The 20,894-nt window shown below is 43.2% G+C and overlaps 1 protein-coding gene across 15 annotated transcripts in view; it reads right to left on the bottom strand.

Moving 5' to 3' along the window:
* The window catches only part of DLG1 (discs large MAGUK scaffold protein 1), a 352,797-nt gene that overhangs the window by 179,070 nt on the left and 152,833 nt on the right, over positions 1-20,894 (bottom strand). For all 15 annotated transcript variants that reach the window (XM_075004306.1, XM_075004311.1, XM_075004308.1 and 12 more), the window contains 2 exons: positions 14,236-14,289; positions 1,084-1,134 (listed from right to left, as the gene is read on the bottom strand). In XM_075004306.1, the coding sequence (XP_074860407.1) occupies positions 1,084-1,134; positions 14,236-14,289 (105 nt within the window). The remainder of the gene's footprint in view (positions 1-1,083; positions 1,135-14,235; positions 14,290-20,894) is intronic.

Raw genomic sequence — 20,894 nt, 5'->3', positions numbered from 1 at the left:
ATAGTCAAATACAATCATGATTTAATATTACTCTTTAGATTTTCAGTCTACAATATAAAGTAACATAATAGCATATTGTAATGAATTCTCTGTTATTCAGTTAAAATGTTTATTTAAATAGGTAGACAAGGAAATCAAGTCATGATATTGAAGAATCTAGTATGTACACAGATATCAAAATGTATGGTTTAATGGCAACATCTAAGGATTTTTGTCTCACCCAAGGAGAAGTACAAAAGCACTTGGTAGAAAGACTTCACTACTTGTGCAGGCTATACCAGGGCTCAATTTTAACTTGACAGTAAAGGCCTAAGCAGATACAAAATTTGTATCTGCATCTGCAAAAATACACCATAGACATCTGCATTGACATCGGTGGGTATGGATGACCGTGGATATCAATAAATGAGCAAGGTTCTAAATACAAATTTTCTATCCACAAAAAATGAACAACAGATTATCTGCATCCACATTCGTGGATAAGGATACAAAGATGATATCCCAGAGATCTGCAGGGCTCTACTAAAATGGTGATAGGGTTCAAATCAATCTTTTCATTTTTGTAACAGGTAAGGCAAGCCCAGGGTTACAGAACTATGAACTGAAAGCCTGTAAGTCCTGAGACTCAGTCATTGTAAAGCCGTAGCACAAACTAAGCCCTGGTCTATACTGTTTGATAAAACTCACAAGAGAGCTGTGTTAGAATGGCTATAAAATTTCTAGCTCAAAAATGACATTAAATTAAGAATATCAGGTGTGTGCAAAAACTATAAAATTTGCATCTGATGAAGAGGGTCTTTGCCCACAATAGCTTATGCTCCAAAATATTTGTTAGTCTTTAAGGTACCACAGGATGACTTCCTGTTTTTGAAGACCCAGACTAACTCAGTTATCTCTCTAATAAAATTAGTATGCCTTTCATACTCCTATCCAATGTATTTCATATTTAGGTTAAATTACTAGATCAAAGAATAAAGAGGATTGTTGTCTAACTGCAGGTAATCGAGAGACCCATCACTCAAAATATAAATGGTATGAATTTCCTTCCAAGTACAATTTATAGAATACCATTTAGAATATTACCCTTTCAAGTGTAATTTCTTCATATTCATAATCTGCATCTGTTCCATTAACCTAAATGAAGGAAAATAAAAACAGGTTCTGTAGAATTTTACACTCTACATAGCAGAGAATATATGCTCAGTACTCTGATGACTTACTCCCATCTCTATAGACTGACACAGATTCCACTGTCACCTTGTATGCTTCCCAGCGTGCCCCTTCTCTAACAGACTAAGTACGATATACTCACTTTAAATCCGAGCTTCAGCAAGGCTGGTGCTTGTGTAGTGTGACCATTCGCACCGTATTGGGTGGGAAAAAGGCATCCCGACTTATTTCTTTAAAAGGAACTCACAGTTCCATATCTGGGCCTTCCCCCCCGCCCCCCAACCTCAATTCCCTGAGCCTCAGAGAAGTAGGGGAATCACTGGTAGCTGTCTCTTCCCCAGGACTCCCAGGGAGCGCAGGGGGCTGGCACTTCCCCAGGGCTCCAGGGGATCAGCAGCAGCTGCGGCTTCCCCAGGGCTCCCACTTATCTTCTCCTCCCCCATATACCTCCCTGTCCCCTATTTGGGACAGGGGAATATGGTTACCTTACATCTGTGGCAGGAAAGGAGCAGGGGTAACTGTTGCCTGGTGGTGCGGTAGGGGGTGCACAGGGTTGACTGCTGCCTGAGGGGAAGTCGCAGGGAGGGCTACCCACAGAGGAGGGGTGCAGGGAGGACCATCCAAAGGGGTAGGTGGGGGCACCCTATTAAGCAGTGTTGGTGGGAACATGGGAGTGGGAAGGAGCATACACCCCCAAGGGAAGGGTTGACTACCCAGGCACCATATCTTGGCTGGGCTCACCCCTCCCACTGGCCAGGAGAAGGGACCCTGAGTTCCAGCCCCAGTGGACCACTGGGAGAACAGAAGCAGGTGGCCCACAGCCAAGTTGGGGTCCAGCCAGGATACAGCCTCACACACACCTACTGTTCCCCCTAGCAAGGAGGGCAGCCGGCTAGGTGAGGGCTTCCTGCCTCTCCGCCTTACACTGCACACCCAACGGGTCACACCGCTTGCTGCAGCTGCTGCAAGAGATATTTAAACCCACCGGCCTAGAACTTCATTGAAAACCCAACAGGATGTATGTTGACTTACATATTAGAAACAACAAATTCTACCTATTCAAATAAGTAGCTCAGCTGTAGCCACCACAAATGGGCAGGTCCTGCTACTTTATTTTAAAGAGAGAACAGAAAGTTACATTAGGATTTTAGTTAATTGCCAAGATATTAATGATAAAACTAGAAATGAGGACATGTGGAGGTTGGAGCAGAGTCCACAGGGGCAGCGGGCAGGGTGCTGGAGCCAAAGCCCCATGTACCACACTGGGGGCTGGAGCCCGAGCCCCATGCGGAGCTGTAGCGCACCAGGGGCTGGGAGTCCCATGCATAGGCTGGGGCTCAGGTGGGGCAGTGGGGGGTGGAGGGGGGGGCACAAGTGGTTTTTTAGCCCCCCTAGCTGCCTGCAGCAGCAGCAGCAAGCTAGAGGGGCTAAAATTCTTCTCCCCACTTTCCCAGAGTGGGGCCGCTGTCAATTTGACAACAGCACCACTCTAGGATGGAAGTTTTAGCCCACCTGGCTGCCTGCAGCAGCAGGCAGAGACACAAGCTAAAAGTCTTCCCCGTACCTTCCCAGAGCGGTGCCTAGCACTACTCTGGGAAGGCAGGGGAAAGGGGCTCTTGGCCTGCCTAGCTGCCCGCAGATGTGGGAAGCTAAGCAGGCTGACAGCCACACGTCGTTGAGTTGTGTGAAACTCGTGTTTAAGCAAGTTTAGCAAACCTGAAGACACATAAAGCAAGGGTTTACTGTTAGAACATAAGAACATAAGAATGGCCATACTGGGTCAGACCAAAGGTCCATCCAGCCCAGCATCCCATCTGCCGACAGTGGCCAATGCCAGGTGCCCCAGACAAGGAGAACAGAAGACAATGATCAAGTGATTTATCTCCTGCCATCCATCTCCTGCCCTTGTTCTGAAGGCTAGGGCACCATACTTTATCCCTGGCTAATAGCCATTTATGGACCTAACCTGCAAAAATTTATCAAGCTCTTTTTTAAACCCTAATAGAGTCCTGGCCTTCACAGCCTCCTCGGGCAAGGAGTTCCACAGGTTGACTGTGCGCTGTGTGAAGAAAAATTTCCTTTTATTAGTTTTGAACCTACTACCCATCAATTTCATTTGGTGTCCCCTAGTTCTTGTATTATGGGAAAAGGTAAATAATTTTTCTATATTCACTTTCTCCACACCATTCACGATTTTATATACCTCTATCAATCGCCCCTCAATCGCCTCTTTTCCAAACTGAAAAGTCCCAGTCTCTCTAGCCTCTCCCCATATGGGACCCTTTCCAAGCCCCTAATCATCTTAGTCGCCCTTTTCTGAACCTTTTCTAATGCCAATATATCTTTTTTGAGGTGAGGAGACCACATCTGCACGCAGTACTCAAGATGTGGGCGTACCATAGTTTTACATAGGGGAAGTATGATATCTTTTGTCTTATTATCGATCCCTTTTTTAATAATTCCTAACATCCTATTTGCTTTACTAACTGCCGCTGCACACTGCGTGGATGTCTTCAGAGAACTATCCACTATAACTCCAAGATCCCTTTCCTGATCTGTCGTAGCTAAATTTGACCCCATCATGTAGTACGTGTAATTTGGGTTATTTTTTCCAACATGCATTACCTGACACTTACCCACATTAAATTTCATTTGCCATTTTGCTGCCCAATCACTCAGTTTGCTGAGATCTTTTTGTAGTTCTTCACAATCCCTTTTGCTTTTGACTGTCCTGAACAACTTGGTGTCATCTGCAAACTTTGCCACCTCACTGCTTACCTCATTTTCTAGATCATTGATGAACAAGTTGAACAGGATCGGTCTCAGGACTGACCCCTGGGGAACACCACTAGTTACCCTCCTCCATTGTGAAAATTTACCATTTATTCCCACTCTTTGTTTTCTGTCTTTTAACCAATTCCCGATCCATGTTACTATATTTACCCAGCGATATTCTACCTAGTCAAGCCATCACATTGAAGAGTGATTCAAGTGCATAGGATGATTTCAAAACCATAAGCCTGGAAAAGATTTGTGTAAAATACCTCTCCCTTTACCACAAAGTTGGAGAAGCAGCACTGTATTTGATCATTCCCTTTTCTTCTACTTATCTTTGCAAAGCTGGCTTTTCAACACTCAGGCCGTGTCTACACAAGCCCCAAACTTCGAAATGGCCACGCAAATGGCCATTTCGAAGTTTACTAATGAAGCGCTGAAATGCATATTCAGCGCTTCGTTAGCATGCGGGCAGCCGCGGCACTTCGAAATTGATGCGCCTCGCCCCGACCGGGCTCCTTTTCGAAAGGACCTTGCCTACTTCGAAGTCCCCTTATTCCCATGAGCTGATGGGAATAAGGGGACTTCAAAGTAGGCGGGGTCCTTTCGAAAAGCAGCCCCGTCGGGACGAGCCGCACGGCGGCGAGGCGCATCAATTTCAAAGTGCTGCGGCCGCCCGCATGCTAACGAAGCGCTGAATATGCATTTCAGCGCTTCATTAGTAAACTTCGAAATGGCCATTTGCGTGGCCATTTTGAAGTTTGGGGCTTGTGTAGACGTAGCCTCATTGTATTAAAAACAAAACAGCGTAATAGCTGGAAATGGAAACACTGTGTTCCTTCATCTTTCAAACCTAGAATTTTTTGAGCTTGAGAGGGGGAAATGGTATTTGTCTCAACAAATTAAAATTGCATTTATTTGCTTACGTTTGTTTTTAAAATTTCTTAATGGTCTTCAAAAGTGAACAACAGATTAAAAAGTGTCATTGCGTTAACCATTAACTACTGGTATGGTGCCGTCTCATTTTTTATATTGCAGTTAAGGTAAGTTTTAGTTAATTTTGAATTTGAAGAGTTTTTTTTTTTTTGATTCTGCACTACACTTGAAGTGTTTATTAATATATAGGCACTGACATTATTTTATTCAGATGAACACAAGAACAGCTATACTGGGTCAGACCAAAGGTCCACCAGACCAGTATTATCTGCTGACAATGGCCAATACCAGGAGCCCCAGAGGGAGTGGACCAAACAGGTAACAATCAAGCGATCTGTCTCCTGCCATCCATCTCCAGCGTCTGGCAAACGAAGGCTAGGCACATCGTTGCTTACCCGTCCTGGCTAATAGCCATTAATGGACCTAACATCCATGAACTTACCTAGCTTTTTAAAATTTTAAACACTGTTTTAGTCCTAGCTGTCACAGTCTCCTCTGGCAAGAGGTTTCATATTTTGACTACGTGCTGTGTGAAGAATTTCCTTTTATTTGTTTTAAACCTGCTGCGCATTAGTTTCATTTGGCATCCCCTAGTTCTGACATTATGGTAACAATTAAATAATTTTTCATTGCTCACTTTCTCCCCACCACTCATAATTTTACATACCTCTATCTTATCCCCCCAGTCTCCTCTTTTCTAAGATGAAAAGTCCTACCCTCTTTAATCCCTCTTCAAAGGGGACCCGTTCCAATCCCCTAATCATTTTAGTTGCCCTTTTTTAATGCCAATATATCTTTTTTGAGATGAAGTGACCACATACATACATGGTATTCAAGATGTGGGTTTACCATGATTTTGTTTAAGGGCAATAAGGTATTCTCCCCATCTTATTCTCTAGCCCTTTTTTTAAATGACTCCTAACATCTTGTTTGCTTTTTTGACTGCAACTGCACACTGTGTGGCTGTTTCCAGAGAACCATCCATGACGACTCCAAGAGCTCTCTCCTGATGAGTTACAACTAAATTAGCCCCCCATCATATTATATGTGTAGATGGGGTTATTTTTTCCAGTATACATTACTTTATATTTATCCACATTAAATTTCGTTTGCCATTTTGTTGCCCAATCACTTAGTTTTGCGAGATCCTTTTGAAGCTCTTCACAGTCTGCTTTGGTCTTAACCATCTCGAGCAGTTTAGTGTCATCTGCAAACTTTGCCACTCACAGTTTACTCCTCTCTCCAGATGATTTATGAATAAGTTGAATAGGATTGGTCCTAGGACTGACCTTTGGGGAACACCACCAGTTACCCTTGTCCATTCTGAAAATTTACCATTTATTCTTACCCTCTGTTTCCTGCCTTTTAACCAGTTCTCAATCCATGAAAGGATCTTCCCTCTTATCGCATGACAACTTAATTTAATTCGGTGAGAGACCTTGTCAAAGGCTTTCTGGTCTGAAGAAGTGGGTCTGTCCCACAAAAGCTCACCTAATGAACTATTTTGCTAGTCTTTAAAGCACTACTTGACTGCTTTTTGTTTTGGAAATCCAAGTACACTATAGCTACTGGATCCCTCTTATCCATGTTTATTTTCCCCTTCAGAGACCTCTAATAGATTAGATTATTTTGTTTCCCTTTTCTGAATAGTTTCCAATAAAATCAAAAAGCGGAAACAAGCAGACAAGAAAATGGATGCTTATGTTATTAAGCTGAGAAGGAGATGTTACTCATCCTGTGCCGTAACTCGAATTTGAGATGTTGTCCCATGGGTGCTCCACTTTTAGGTGTGTCAGTGCCAGTGCACCCTGGCTGCAGATCTGTAGGTAGCAGTGTCCCTCCCTCAGCTGCCCATGTACACAGTGCACAGGCACAAGACACCTGTGACACTCACTGTGAACGCACAGGTACCCAGCTTCTCAGTTCTTCTCTAACCCGGAAGACAAGCAGGAATCTGAAGCGGAGGGGAGAAAGGTGGGCAGTGGCGCACCCACTGAGACAACATCTCAAAGAACTCCAGTTACTGCACAGAGAGAGTAACCTCTCTTTTGAGTGTCCCCCGTGGGTACTCCATCTTTAGGTGACTACGAAGGAGTGACGTTGCTTACAGGTGGGGTCCTTTGGATGGTGTACACTGGATGATAATAATATAGATCAGATGAAGGTAGACTGAGTCAGAATAGGTTTGTGGGGCGTAACACTGAATGAAAAAGTGTGAGCAGACGCCTACGTCACTGCTCTGCAAATGCTGTCAGTCAACATGTCTCCAAGGAAGGCTGTAGAATTGGCCATTGCACATGTGGAGTGGGCACAACGCCCACTGGAGGTTCTCTGTTAAACTTATCATAGTCAAGGACTTTTTGGCAGAGGCGGCTTTCAAAATGGCTGTATTCTCTGCAGGTAGAAGGCCAAGGCCTGATGGATGTCCTGCTGCTCACAAACAGGGAAGAACTAGGAGGAGAAATAGAAATGGGTGGAAATCTGGGCTGCAGTGACCATAAGATCATAGCTTTCAGGATCTGGACAAAAGGAAGAAGGGTGAGCAGTAACATACAGACCCTTGATTTCAAAAGAGCAGATTTCGACTCCCTGAGAGAACTGATGAGCAGGATCCCTTGGAAAACAAAGATGAAGGGGAAAAGAGATCAAGATAACTGGAAGTATTTTAAAGAAATCTTACTGAAGGCACAGGAACAAACCATCCCGCTGCACAGTAAGAAACGCAAACTTGGTAGGCAACCAGCTTGGCTTAACAGGGAAATCCTTAGTCAGCTTAAATTCAAAAAGGATGCATACAAGAAATGGAAACATGGACAGCTGACTAAGGAGGAGTATAAATACAAGGCTGGAGAATGCCAGGGAGTAATCAGGAAAGAGAAAACACAATTGCAACTGCAGCTGGCAAGGGATATGAAGGGTAACAAGATGGGTTTCTACAGGTATGTTGACAAACAGGTTATCAGAGAAGGTGTGAAGCCATTACTGGATCAGAAAGGTAGCCTAGTGACAGATGTAAGAAAACCTGAAGTACTCGATGCTTTTTTTGCCTCAGTCTTCACGGACAAAGTCAACTCCGACACTACGTTCCCAGACAATGCAGTATGGGAAGGTGGAGGGCAGCCACCTGTGGGGAAGAAACAAGTTCTGGGCCATCTAGAAAACTTAGATGTACATAAATCCATGGGTCTGGATTTAATACACCAAAGGGTACTGAGGGAATTTGCAGATGTCATTGCTGAACCTTTGGCCATTATCTTTAAAGACTCTTGGAGAGTGGGAGACATCCCAGATGACTGGAAAAAGGCAAACGTAATGCCCATCTATAAAAAAAAGGAAAGAAGGACAGTCCCGGGAACTACAGACTGGTCAGCCTTAACTCAATCCCTGGAAAAATAATGGAGGGGATCCTCAAGGAATCCATTTTGAAGCACTTGGAAGAGGGGAATGTGATCAAAAGTAGCCAACATGGATTCACCAGGGGCAAGTCCGCCTGACCTATCTGATTAGCTTCTATCATGAGGTAACAGGCTCTGTGGACATGGGGAAGTCAGTGGATGAGATATACCTTGCCTTCAGCAAAGCTTCTGATATAGTCTCCCACAACATGCTTGTCTGTAAGTTAAGGAAATATGGATTGGATCCTTGGACTATAAGATAAATAGAAAGTTGGCTTGATGGCTGGGCCCAAAGCATAGTGGTCAATGGCTCAATATCCAAATGGCGGTCGGTTTCAAGCAGAGCACCACAAGGCTCGATTCTGAGGCCGGTGTTGTTCAACATCTTTATTAATGACCTGGATGAGGGACTGGATTGCACCCTCAGCAAGTTTGCAGATGACACAAAACTAGGGGGAGAGGCAGAGATAGACATGCTGGAGGATAGAGAAAGAATCCAGAGTGACCTGGATAAATTGAAGGACTGGGCTAAAAGAAATGTGATGCAGTTTAACAAGGAGAAGTGTAGAGTCTTGCACCTGGGGTGGAAGAATCCCAAGCACTGTTATAGGCTGGGGACCGACTGGCTAAGCAGCAGTACAGCAGAAAGGGACCTAGGGGTTATGGTAGATGAAAGGATGGATACGAGTACACAGCGTGCCCCTGTATCCAAGAAGGCTAACGGAATACTAGGGTACATTAGGAGGAGCATTTCGAGCAGATCTAGAGAAGTGGTTGTTCCCCCTCTATTCAGCTCTGGTGAGGTCACATCTGGAATACTGTGTCCAGTTTTGGAACCCCCGGTATAAAAAGGATGTGGATTTGCTGGAGCAGGTTCAGCGGAGGGCAACAAAATGATTATGGGGCTGCAGCACAAGACCTATGAGGATAGGCTGAAGGATTTGGGCTTGTTTAGTTCACAGAAGAGAAGACTTAGGGGTGATTTAATAGCAGCCTTCAATTTCCTGAAGGGGAGCTCTAAAGAGGAGGGTGAGAAACTGTTCTCAGCAGTGTCAGATGGCAGAACAAGGAGTAATGGCCTGAAGTTAAAGAGGGAAAGGTGTAGGTTGGATATTAAGAAAAACTACTTCACCAAGAGGATGGTGAAGCACTGGAATGCACTGCATAGGAGAGCTGGGAGATTCTCCATCCCTCAAGGTTTTTAAGTCCTGGCTTGACAAGGTCCTGGCTGGGATGACTTAGTGATGGTTGATCCTGCTTGAACAAGGGGGCTGGAGTAGATGACCTCCTGAGGTCCCTTCCAGCCCTATGATTCTATATTGAGGGTATGCAAGCCTGTCATCATCGGTATGTGGTTTAGGGAAGAAGACCGTTAAGTATGTTGGCTTGTTACAGTAGAAAGAGGTAAGTACTTTTGGGAGGAATTTTTGGGTGATTGCAGAGGACCACTTTGTCCTTGTAAAAAGTTGAAAACAGTGGTTTGGACAGTACTGCACCAAAGGCTCCCACCCTTCACGCCTCAAATAAATCTAGTTTCACAGACAATGCAACAAAGAGCAGGTGGCAATCGGCTTGAAGGATTTGAGAGTTAGGGCCCTGAAGACCAAACTGAGGTCCCATGCAGGCATTGATTCTTTGATTGGTGGTGTTGTGAGAGGGAGAACCACATTGTGAAGTGCTGCTAATTTTTAATGTTCGTTTAAGCGTTCTTTGTTGCAGGTTGCCTACTGTTTATGAGGGTCATTGGGACCTAAGGTGGGCAGTGCAGCTCTGAATCCACAATCCTATGAGGAACACCACATGGTGTTGAAGGCAGCAGATGGACCCGTTCTGAGAGTGAGAAGACAGGAGGAAGACGATGGTGGGGACATCTGGACAGCTGCAAAGGTTCAGAAAACCAGATCTGTCTGGGTCATCTGGATGCTTGTAGTATAACCCAGACCCTTTCCTGCTTTATCTTGACCACAATCCTCTGAATCAGAGGTGTCGGTGGGGATGCATACGCTGAAGGTGCATTCCACTGCAATGCTGAATGCATCCCCCAGTGAACTGCGGCCAAATCCATGTCCAGAGCAATAGTGGAGGCAGCATGTGTAGGCCCTTGTAGCAAACTGAGCCACGGCTGGAACCCCACATCTGCAGAAGACGTGACATATGGTGAACCTGTTGATTTCCCATTCATGACGGGGAGGGACATTGCAGCTAAGGTCATCCACAAGTATATTGTTTTTGCTTGGTATGTAGGCTGCTACCAGGTGGCTTTGTCCAGGAATTCACCGCTCCCACAATTGCACACCATCTCAGAAGAGCTCTCTCTAGCGTACTCTGCCCGATTTGTTAATGCAATACATTGTTGCTGTATTGTCCATCATTATGAGGATTGCATTGCTGGTAATCTGCAAGATAGCTGGAGAGGGTCTGTGGAAGGAAACCCCTGTGCATACATTCTGAGGCTGAGTCCGCCAACTGAGGGAGCCTCTGACTGTAGCTGGGATGCTCAGGGTTTTGTTCAGTGGACAGACAGGGGCCTGAACTCTGCTCTGAATGAGGCCTGCATTGGTCTCACCCAGTGGTTTGCATGGGGTGTGACCAATATCGCTGCTGCCATGTGGCCTAGTTGACATAGACATTGTCTGGCAGTTATGCTGAGATTGACCTACAGCATGACGAGGTCTTGGATCGCCTGTAGTCTGTGTAAGGACAGCGAGGCTGTAGGTGTCTGGCAATCCAAAAGTGCCCCTGCGAACCTGAGTGTGCAAGATGATTTCAAGGTGCAATTTGACAGGTTTACGTATAGACCCAGACCGAAGAATGGCGCTTTGGTCACAGCTGTTGTCTGTTAGTTCTGAACTAAGGGGTGGCTTCTTATTACACAGTCATCTAGGTTGAAAAGACAGTTACTCCCTTTGTCCTTAGACATGTGGTAACCAGTGCCAGGACCTCCGAGAAAACCATTGGTGCTGTCCACAGCTTGAAGGGCAGCACCATATATTGGAAGTGTAGTTTTGCTATCATGAATCTGTGCGATGGGTGGACAGCAACATGAAAATAAGCATCCTGTAATTTTACAGTGGACAGCCAATCCTCTTTTTATAGTGCTGGGATGATTGAGGCTAATGTCACAATCTTGAATCTTTGACAAAGAACATACTGGTTTAGATTTCTGAGATCTAGTAAGGCTCTCCAGCTCCATTTTCTTCTGGGTGAGGAAGTAACATGAATAGATGCCTCTTACCCTGTCCTCGGTGGGTACATCTTCTATGGCTTGCACTTTTCAAAAACCCCACAAGCTGGGCATGAGTGAAACTGTCTAGCATGGCTGTGCTGTGGACAGAGCTGCTGAGAGCAGCTGGAGCCTCCTTAGCTGCTTGTTTTAAGTAGTTGTGGACTGTCATTTTCAGTCACAGACTGTAACAAGTATCGGAGGAGTAGCCGTGTTAGTCTGGATCTGTAACAGCAACGAAGGGTCCTGTGGCACCTTATAGACTAACAGAAAAGTTTTCAGCATGAGCTTTCGTGAGCACAGACTCACTTCATCAGATGCTGGTCTTGGAAATCTGCAGGGCCAGGTATAAATAAGCCAGAGCAAGGGTGGGGATAACAAAGTTAGCTCAGTCAGCAAGGGTGACGCTTACTACCAGCAGTTGATCTGGAGGTGTGAACACCAAGGGAGGGGAAGCTGCTTTTGTATTTAGCCAGCCATTCACAGTCTTTGTTTAAGCCTGAGCTAAGGGCATCGAATTTGCAGATGAATTGTAAGTCAGAAATTTCTCTTTGGAGTCTGGTCCTGAAATTTCTTTGCTGTAGGATGGCTACTTTTAAGTCTGCTACTGTGTGGCCTAGGAGATTGAAGTGCTCTCCTATGGGTTTTTGTATATTGCCATTTCTGATATCTGATTTGTGTGCATTTATTCTTTTACGTAGAGACTGTCCAGTTTGTCCGATGTATATAGCAGAGGGGCATTGCTGGCACATGATGGCATAAATTATATTGGTAGATGTGCAGCTCAATGAACCCACGATGGTGTGGCTGATCTGATTAGGTCCCGTAATGGTGTTACTGGTGTAGATATGTGGGCAGAGCTGGCATACGTAAAAGAATAAACGCACACAAATCAGATATCAGAAATGGCAATATACAAAAACCCGTAGGAGAGCACTTCAATCTCCCAGGCCACACAGTAGCAGACTTAAAAGTAGCTATCCTACAGCAAAGAAATTTCAGGACCAGACTCCAAAGAGAAATTTCTGACTTACAATTCATCTGCAAATTCGATGCCCTTAGCTCAGGCTTAAACAAAGACTGTGAATGGCTGGCTAAATACAAAAGCAGCTTCCCCTCCCTGGTGTTCACACCTCCAGATCAGCTGCTGGTAGTAAGCGTCACCCTTGCTGACTGAGCTAACCTTGTTATCCCCACCCTGGCTCTGGCTTATTTACACCCAGCCCTGCAGATTTCCAAGACCAGCATCTGATGAAGTGAGTCTGTGCTCACGAAAGCTCATGCTCAAAACTTTTCCGTTAGTCTATTAGGTGCCACAGGACCCTTCTTTGCTGTTACAGATCCAGACTAACACGGCTACCCCTCTGATACTTGAACAGTGGCTTCACAGGTAACTTTAAATCAGGGAATCATATCTTCAGTGTGGGAGACAACCTGACTGTGTATAAGAAGTAGAAAAAATTAAAAATTACTTAGAAAAGTTAGATGTCTGATTAAATCCTAGAACATTCAATAAGCTGATTGAGGAGATATCTGAAGCCATCATCATCATCATCTTTGAAAAGTCAGAGAAGACTGGAGAGATTAGAGGAGACTGACCTCTGATGCTAGGATAAGAAACAATCAGCTTAAATTGCTGCAGGGGAGAGTCAAGTCAGACATTAGAAAAGACTTCCTAACTGCCAGGTCCGTTCCAGTGGTAGTATTCTATGTAACACTGCCACAGCTGCCCAAGAAATTAAAAAAACCTGCCTCTTCTGTGACATAAATCTTAGCCTTACCAATAAAAAGATCACTTGGAGTTTAAAAAAAAATAACCACAAAAGATGCACAAACTGACATCAAAACAATCAGCAGATCACTAAATGATCCAAGTGAAGAATGAGCACTCAAGGAAGGCTTACGCTGGCTTGTATTACTTTGCTTCACAATCCACCTGGAGCTAAACTGGTCATTGATTTAACAGAATATTTGCAAATATGAACATAAATGGCTGATATCTGCCTTCTCCAGTACATGTACATTGAGAGGCCAAGTGGAGGGCAGCAGCTGCTGGCTGGGCCCCATCTCTGAAGATAGTGCCATGCCATCATGTGATTTTACAGCAGATTAATGCCCCACTGCCACCCTTACTTCTTCAGTGCTGATATTACTATAAGGATGAGAGCTGGAGCCCCACCACTTCTACTTCTCGGTGAGGGACTGGGGGATGGGAAAAGGAAACTCTGGTTGTGGGGCTCCAGATGGCAGCCCTATCTATCTCCTTTTTCCCTACCTTCCAGGTGTGCATGGTCCTTCTGCACAAGTCCCAGCCAGCAATCTTAAAAAACCTACACATCACACAAAACACAGCTCATGCCTCCTTTGACACATTTCTGTGCCTCACTTGGGAAGTTCATCCCATAATTTGAGAACCACATGACCTAGGAGAAGTACAGTAGTGAACAGGTCTATTTATTTCACCCTAATGAAAAATGTGAAACAAACAAAAGAAATTCTAAGGTGGTAAATGATGTTTAAAACATATGGTCAGTATTCTACTATCTTTGAACCATGCATAAATTCAAGATACTGTGCTCTGTAACATATGAGATTCTCCAGGCAACAAAGAAAACTTTACAACAGACCAGGTTATGAAGTATGCTCTCTTTGTAGTGACAGAACAAAAACTAAACACTTGTGTATTCATATTTTATTCTAAATATACAAAATAACTGAAAGCAAATACAAGCTTACGTATGCTGGTGTCTCCAAATCATCTGTATTCACCAATATTGGAGGAGGATTTGCCTTTAAAGGAAAAATAAAAAATGTAAAAACTTGAGTCAGAGGAACTGATACTAAAGGAGAAAAGAGCTCTGTGGGGTATACCATGCTTGCACAGATCCATGTAAACCCGCTGGTATGCTTTAACATAGTGCTGTTTGAAACAGTACCATGTTAAAGTGCACTAGGTCAGCGTTCCTTAAACTTTGAGACCACAGAACACCAAACAATATTTTTAATGCAGAACACCTATGAAAGCTTTTCTTCAACAAAATAAAATAAAATAAAGTAATTTAATCAGGTATCATAACAATGAAGTAGTAACGTTGTATCTGGTTTTAATAACATTAAATATATACCATCAGTACATGATATTTTAAAATGTGTCAGAAACTCGCAGCACACCAGTCAGTTGTTGATGGAACACCAGGGCTCTGCAGAACACAGTTTAAGAAACACCACACTAGGTAACCTTCAATGTACATCAATGGGGTAAACTAGGAAAAAATGATAAGGAACACATTGTGCTCCAGTGACAACCCTAGTTTACTAATGCAAAGAAATAAACCAAAAAAGTCAAAATTTGAAAATTTAAGAAATCTATTACCTCACTTAATCTACATGACAATAGCATGCATAAATCTAATCTGCATTAATAAACTAAGCTTGTCAGAGGAGTTTTATTTTACAATGCTGAATTTACAATGTTGGATAGAAAGAACAAATTATCCTTAAATATTTAACCCAAGTGCTCTTACATTTTGCACAGTACCTGCAACTTTATTTTTACTATTAAGGACTACATGTTCTATAATATCAGTTAAAATAACTTTAAAATAATAATTAGAACTTTCTCCAGTACATGAAATTTCTACAACATTGCCAAACCAGGGAGGGTCAGGGCTCTACATGGGGGGTGGGGTGGAAGGGGCAGATTCCCTGTTAGGCTCTCCTCCTCAACTCTCCGACCCCAGTGACTGTGCTGCTTTGGCCCCTGTCTGATCCGCTAGCCACCACTGCTGCCAGTCCCACTGCCATGGTGACCTGCCAGGCCACCAGACAGTCTGTAAGCCCCACTACTGGCAATCTCTGACACTGGAGATCTCTGGACCAAGGATGTTGTCGAACCACAGAGATATGGTAGTACAGAGACGATTAAACATTTGCTGTTACTGAGCACGTGAAGAAACACTAACTGAAGCAGATTGACTATAGTTTCCTTCTTCAGTTCCCTTTACATTTTAAATTTGTTTCTAATTAGAGACAGAAGGGGCTATCACATAGTTATATACAGGAAGTCACTAAAGTAGGAGTTAGAACTATATATTATTGTACAAAGATCAAGAGCAGAATTTTGCATAAATACGGGAATCTCAAATAGGAGTAAAGAGGTTATTTTACATCTCTATCTGGCAGTGATGTGACTGCTGTTCAAATACTGTGTCCACGTCTGTTGACCACAATTCAAGAAGGATGTTGACAAACTGGGTTCAGAGAAAATGCTTAAGAATAGTAAAGGCTTAGAAAACATACCTTGTAGTGATAGGCTCATGGAGCTCAATCTACTAGCTAAAAAAAAAAAGATGGTAAAGGGGTTCCATGATTACAGTAAGTGCCCACCAAGCAAACAAGTATTTAATAATGGGCTCTTTAACTTAAAAGAGAAAGCTATGGCAATCCAATGGCTGGAAGCTGATGCAAGACAGATTCAAACTGGAAATAAGCCACACATTTTAACAGAATAATTAAGAATTTGACAGTTTACCACAGATCATGGTGGTGATGGAGAATCTAACAATTTTTCAAAATGATCTACTCCAGGAATTATTTTGAGGAAGTTTAATGGCCTCTGACATACAAGAAGTCAGACTAAATGATCACAAGGGCTCCTTCTCACCCTGAAACCTATAAAACTATTTTGTAGCAAACATTTTCTCCAGTTCTTAATATATGTTTATAATGTATCAAAGAGATTGAAATTAATGTGATCATAACATGAGTGGTTGTAGTACGCCTGACTTTAGGTGGCCAAGTAAAAACCGAAGACACATTAATGTTGCTGGTTTTCTTATTTTAGATGGGTAAGAGTGAAGCTTGAATCCCTTACCTCAGTGAAAACCTTTGTAATAGAAAGGACAGAAAGCAAAAGGCAAAAAGAATTACATTTGCAATTGAGAAAGTGCACATGGATTGAAAATTGAAAATTTTGCTCTCTTCTACACTTCTGAGTTTTAGAAGCAGACTAGTTAGAAATAATGGTAACAAAGAAGCCAAGGACTGACACGTTAGAGACTTTCATTTGATGGCTTTGAGTGTCAAGGACAGAATGGTAAAGAGGTCTGTCAACCATGGGGTTTAAATGACTCTGTATAACAAACATGATGGTCCTTCTTTCTGTATGCATCTTCATTCTCACCTGTACTCAAAGTATTTTAACATTTCCAATCATGAAGGAGCAGGTGCCTCTGTCATGTATTCTAAATTGAGGAGAGAGGAGACTGAGAAGAGCTAGAACTTGAGGACTGGCCCTAGATATCAACTTTTGCCACAGGTTGATGCTTCAGCATATTACAGAACTCTGTTGCCTGACTATTCCAGACTATTATAGCAGGGCTCTGACAATCAAAACTTTATGGGTCACTTTACAAATTTTGACTAGCAGAACTGAGGAACAGTTACAGTGCTGTAGTTGGTATACCCCTCCATGTGGACACTCCATTCTGAAACAAAAACCTGACCTTTTTGGCAAATGGGAAGATGGGAGGGACCATGCATTTCCTATGTTGCCGAAGCTGTACTGTGAGGAAAAAAGGTCAGTTTTATTCCACAAATGTCTCCACACTGGGATTTATATAAGCATTGCTACATAAAAGGCAGTGACTGCTCATCACTGACGTAAAGCAACTGTTGGATGAGAAAGAGGGGAAGAGATATGACTGAGGTCTATAAAAATGTGAAAGGTATGGAGAAAGGAATGGGTCTGTGTTATGTGAAGGAGTAACTAAAGCAAGAACTGCAGTCAACCAAGGAAATTAGTAGGGAGAAGGTTTAAAACAAATGAAAGGAAGTACTACTTTACATAACACACTATCAACCTGTGGAATTTGTTGCAGTGAAGGCTGAAAGTATAACTGGGTTCAAAAATAATTTGGTAAGTTTACAGAAGATAGGTCCATCAATGGTTATTCCCCAGAGGTGATCAAGGACATACCCCACATGCTCCCTAAAACTTCTGACTGCCAGAGATGGGAACTGGACAGAGGATGGATCATTCAAAATTGCCCTTTTCTGTTAATTTCCTCCGAAACACTTGACGCTGACCAGTATCAGAGAGGAAAGTGGACTCAACAGATCACTGGTCTGGCCCAGTATGGCTGCTTTCATGGCTACACACATACTAGGCTAAATTTACAATGGTATTTGGCTCCTAGTGAGATTTACAATGAATACAATCTAATGTGCTCAACTGCTTTTGTAAATCACCCAAGGAATTCACCTGCATCTTTACGTAGTTAATTTCCTTTGAGTATCTGGTCTCTTCTGCAACCAAAATGAGTGTACGCCAAAGTAGGGGTTAATATTCACTCATTTTATCTACACTGTTTCTACCTTGTCTGATCTCTGTTAAACACACATGAAGCATACCTAGCTACATAGTAGTTACCTAAGGCATTTTTAATGAATCCACGACAGTAGTTTGTAGTTATCTACATTTTTGTCAGCACAATCAATACAAACAATGTTGAAGTTAAAGTTTGCTAGTTACTTGTGATCCTTTTGTTGGCTTTACAATAGCAGAAAAATTCATATTATGTCCCAGAGGCCATTTCTACACTACAAAAATTACTTCAAAGTTCCTTACTTCGTAGTATAACTTCAAAGTAACAGACTTCGAAGTTGAGCATCTGCACACACCCTACTTCGAAGTATAAATTTCGAAGCAGGGCACTAGTCTACATTCCTGGGAATGGAGTAAGGACTTCAATGTTGCGCTCCCCACTTCAAAGTTAACTTTAAAATAAGAGAAAACTTGTGTAGACTCTCTGCAGGTTACCTCGAAGTAAACTTCAAAGTTAGTTCCTGCTGTAGACACACCCAGAATGTTTTAGGTTTTAATACAGCAAAAGAAAAACCATACAATCATAAGAAGTCCTATGGCACCTTACAGACTAACAGATATTCTGGAGCATAAGCTTCCGTGGGCAAAGACTCATGCATCTGAAGAAGCAGGTCGTTGTCCACGAAAGCTTATGCTCCAAAATATCTGTTAGTCTATAAGATGCCACAGGACTTCTTGCTGTTCTCAAAGATACAGACTAACACGGACACCTCTCTGATACATAGAATCATAGAACACTAGAAATGGAGGGGACCTCAAGAGACCATTGAGTCAAATTCTCTGCCCTCTTGGCAGGACCAAACACCATCTAAACCATCCACAGTAGGTGTCTAACAAACCTGCTCTGACATATATCCAGTGATGGTGACTCCACAATCTCCCTAGCTAACTTATTCCAGTGCTTAACCCCCATGGCAGTTAGGAAGTTTTTCCTAATGTCTAATCTAAACTTCCCAGGCTGCAGCTTAAACCCATTGCTTCTTGTCCTATCCTCAGAGTCCAAGAAGAACAATTTTTCTCCCTCCTCCTTGTGACCTTCTTTGAGGTACTTAAAAACCGCTATCATGGCCCCTTTAAGTCTTCTCTTTTCTAAACTAAACAAGCCCAGTTATTTGAGTCTTCCCTCATAGCTCATGTTCTCTAGACTCTGAAAGAGTCAGACATTCTTGTTTCTTCTCTGGACCTTCTCCAAATGTTTCTTGAAATGTGGTGCCCAGAACTGGACACAATACTCCAATTGAGGCCAGATGAGCACTGAGTGGAGAGGAAGAATGGCTTCTCATGTCTTGCTCTCAACACTCCTGTTAATGCCTCCCAGAATTATGTTTGCTTTTTTTGAAACAGCATCACACTGTTGACTCATGTTCAGACTGTGGTCCACTATGACCCCTAAATTCCTTTCCGCAGTACTCCTTCCTAGACAGTCACTCCCATTCTATATGTATGAAGCTGATTGTGCCTTCCTAAGCGGAGTACTTTGCATTTGTTCGTATTTAACTTCATCCTGTTCACTTCAGACCATTCCTCTAGTTTGTCCAGGTCATTTTGAATTATAAGCCTATCCTTCACAAAGCAGTTGCAATCCCTCCCAGCTTGGTATCATCTGTAAATTTAATAAGCATACTCTCTATGCCAATATTTAAAGAGTTGATGAAGATATTAAATAGAACCAGCCCAAAACAGATCCCTGTGGAACCCCACTTGTTATGCCCTTCCAGCACAACTGTGAACCACTAACTACTCTCTGAGAACAATTATCCAGACAGTTATGCACCCACCTTATAGTAGCCCCATCTAAGTTATATTTGCTTAGTTTATTGATAGGAAGACCACGTGAGACTGTGTCAAATGCCCTACTAAAGTCTAGGTATACCACATCCACCACTCTCCCTTATCTAGATGACTTGTTATCCTGTCAAAAAAAACTATCAGATTGGTCTGGCATGATTTGCTCTTTACAGGATATGGGAGAGAAGTTTTTGACCTGGGCGGGATTTTGGGGTGTAGAAAGGGGTGAGAGACTCAGGCTCTGGCCCTGGCCAGGAGGCTCTTAACACAGGTAGCTCCTGGTCAGCTGTGCAGCAGAGTACTGAGGCCGGCAAGCTGTTTGTGTGTCACAGTAGCCCCACACTACTTAAAGTGGCTGGAAATGGCATGGCCAGCACCACAGTGCCCCACTGCATTGCAGGACTTTTGGTGTCACAGAGGGTAATGTTTGGCAGGTCAGCTTCAGACCACAAGCCATATTTTTCCCACCCCCACTTTAAATTAAAATATTGCATGCTTATGAAGTTGTCATCCACAAATAAAGATTAGAACGTGTTCTGAAAATCATACATACATGATTTCAGTGATATTTTTCTTGAAAGTCTAGAAGTGAATGTCATAGTACAACAGATGGCAGAGTAGAACATTTGCATGCCCATCATACAGAAATACAGACCACCTTTCATCCTGTTTACTCTATTGCTGCCGGTGACCAAGTGACACTGTTCACACATTCAAGATAAAAATCCAAGCCCTTACGTTTACTACTTAAGTTTACTACTTCACACTCAATTGGTCATCCACCATAACTTACTCCATTATGTTAAAGTTATACAACCTGAGTGACAAAGACCCAAAAGGTTGGTTATACAGGCCTGAAAACAATGGGGTGGGACTGAAGGAAAACAGAGAGTGCTGTAATAATTATATTATTAGTTATTTGTGTATGACAAAGATGGAGTAGATCTAAAACTAATAATTGCTTTTTTGACCACTATGGTGAAGAGATAGTATGGGGATGTAAAGAAAAGTTACTCACCGTAGTAACGGTGGTTCTTCGAGATGTGTCCCCGTGGGTGCTCCACAATAGGTGTCGGGCTCGCCCGGTGCCGCAGATCGGATCTTCCAAGCAGTTTTTGCCGGACGGCGCATGCGCCGGCGCACGCCGCTCCCTTGCGCGCTCCTGGCCATGTGCGTGATCCGGTCCCCGCCAATTCCTCGACCAACCGCCTCGGGTGCCCCT

The sequence above is a fragment of the Carettochelys insculpta genome, chromosome 10, assembly GCF_033958435.1.
Source record: "Carettochelys insculpta isolate YL-2023 chromosome 10, ASM3395843v1, whole genome shotgun sequence".
In the NCBI taxonomy this organism is placed as follows: domain Eukaryota; kingdom Metazoa; phylum Chordata; order Testudines; family Carettochelyidae; genus Carettochelys; species Carettochelys insculpta.
This window is presented reverse-complemented; position numbering and strand designations above follow the sequence as displayed.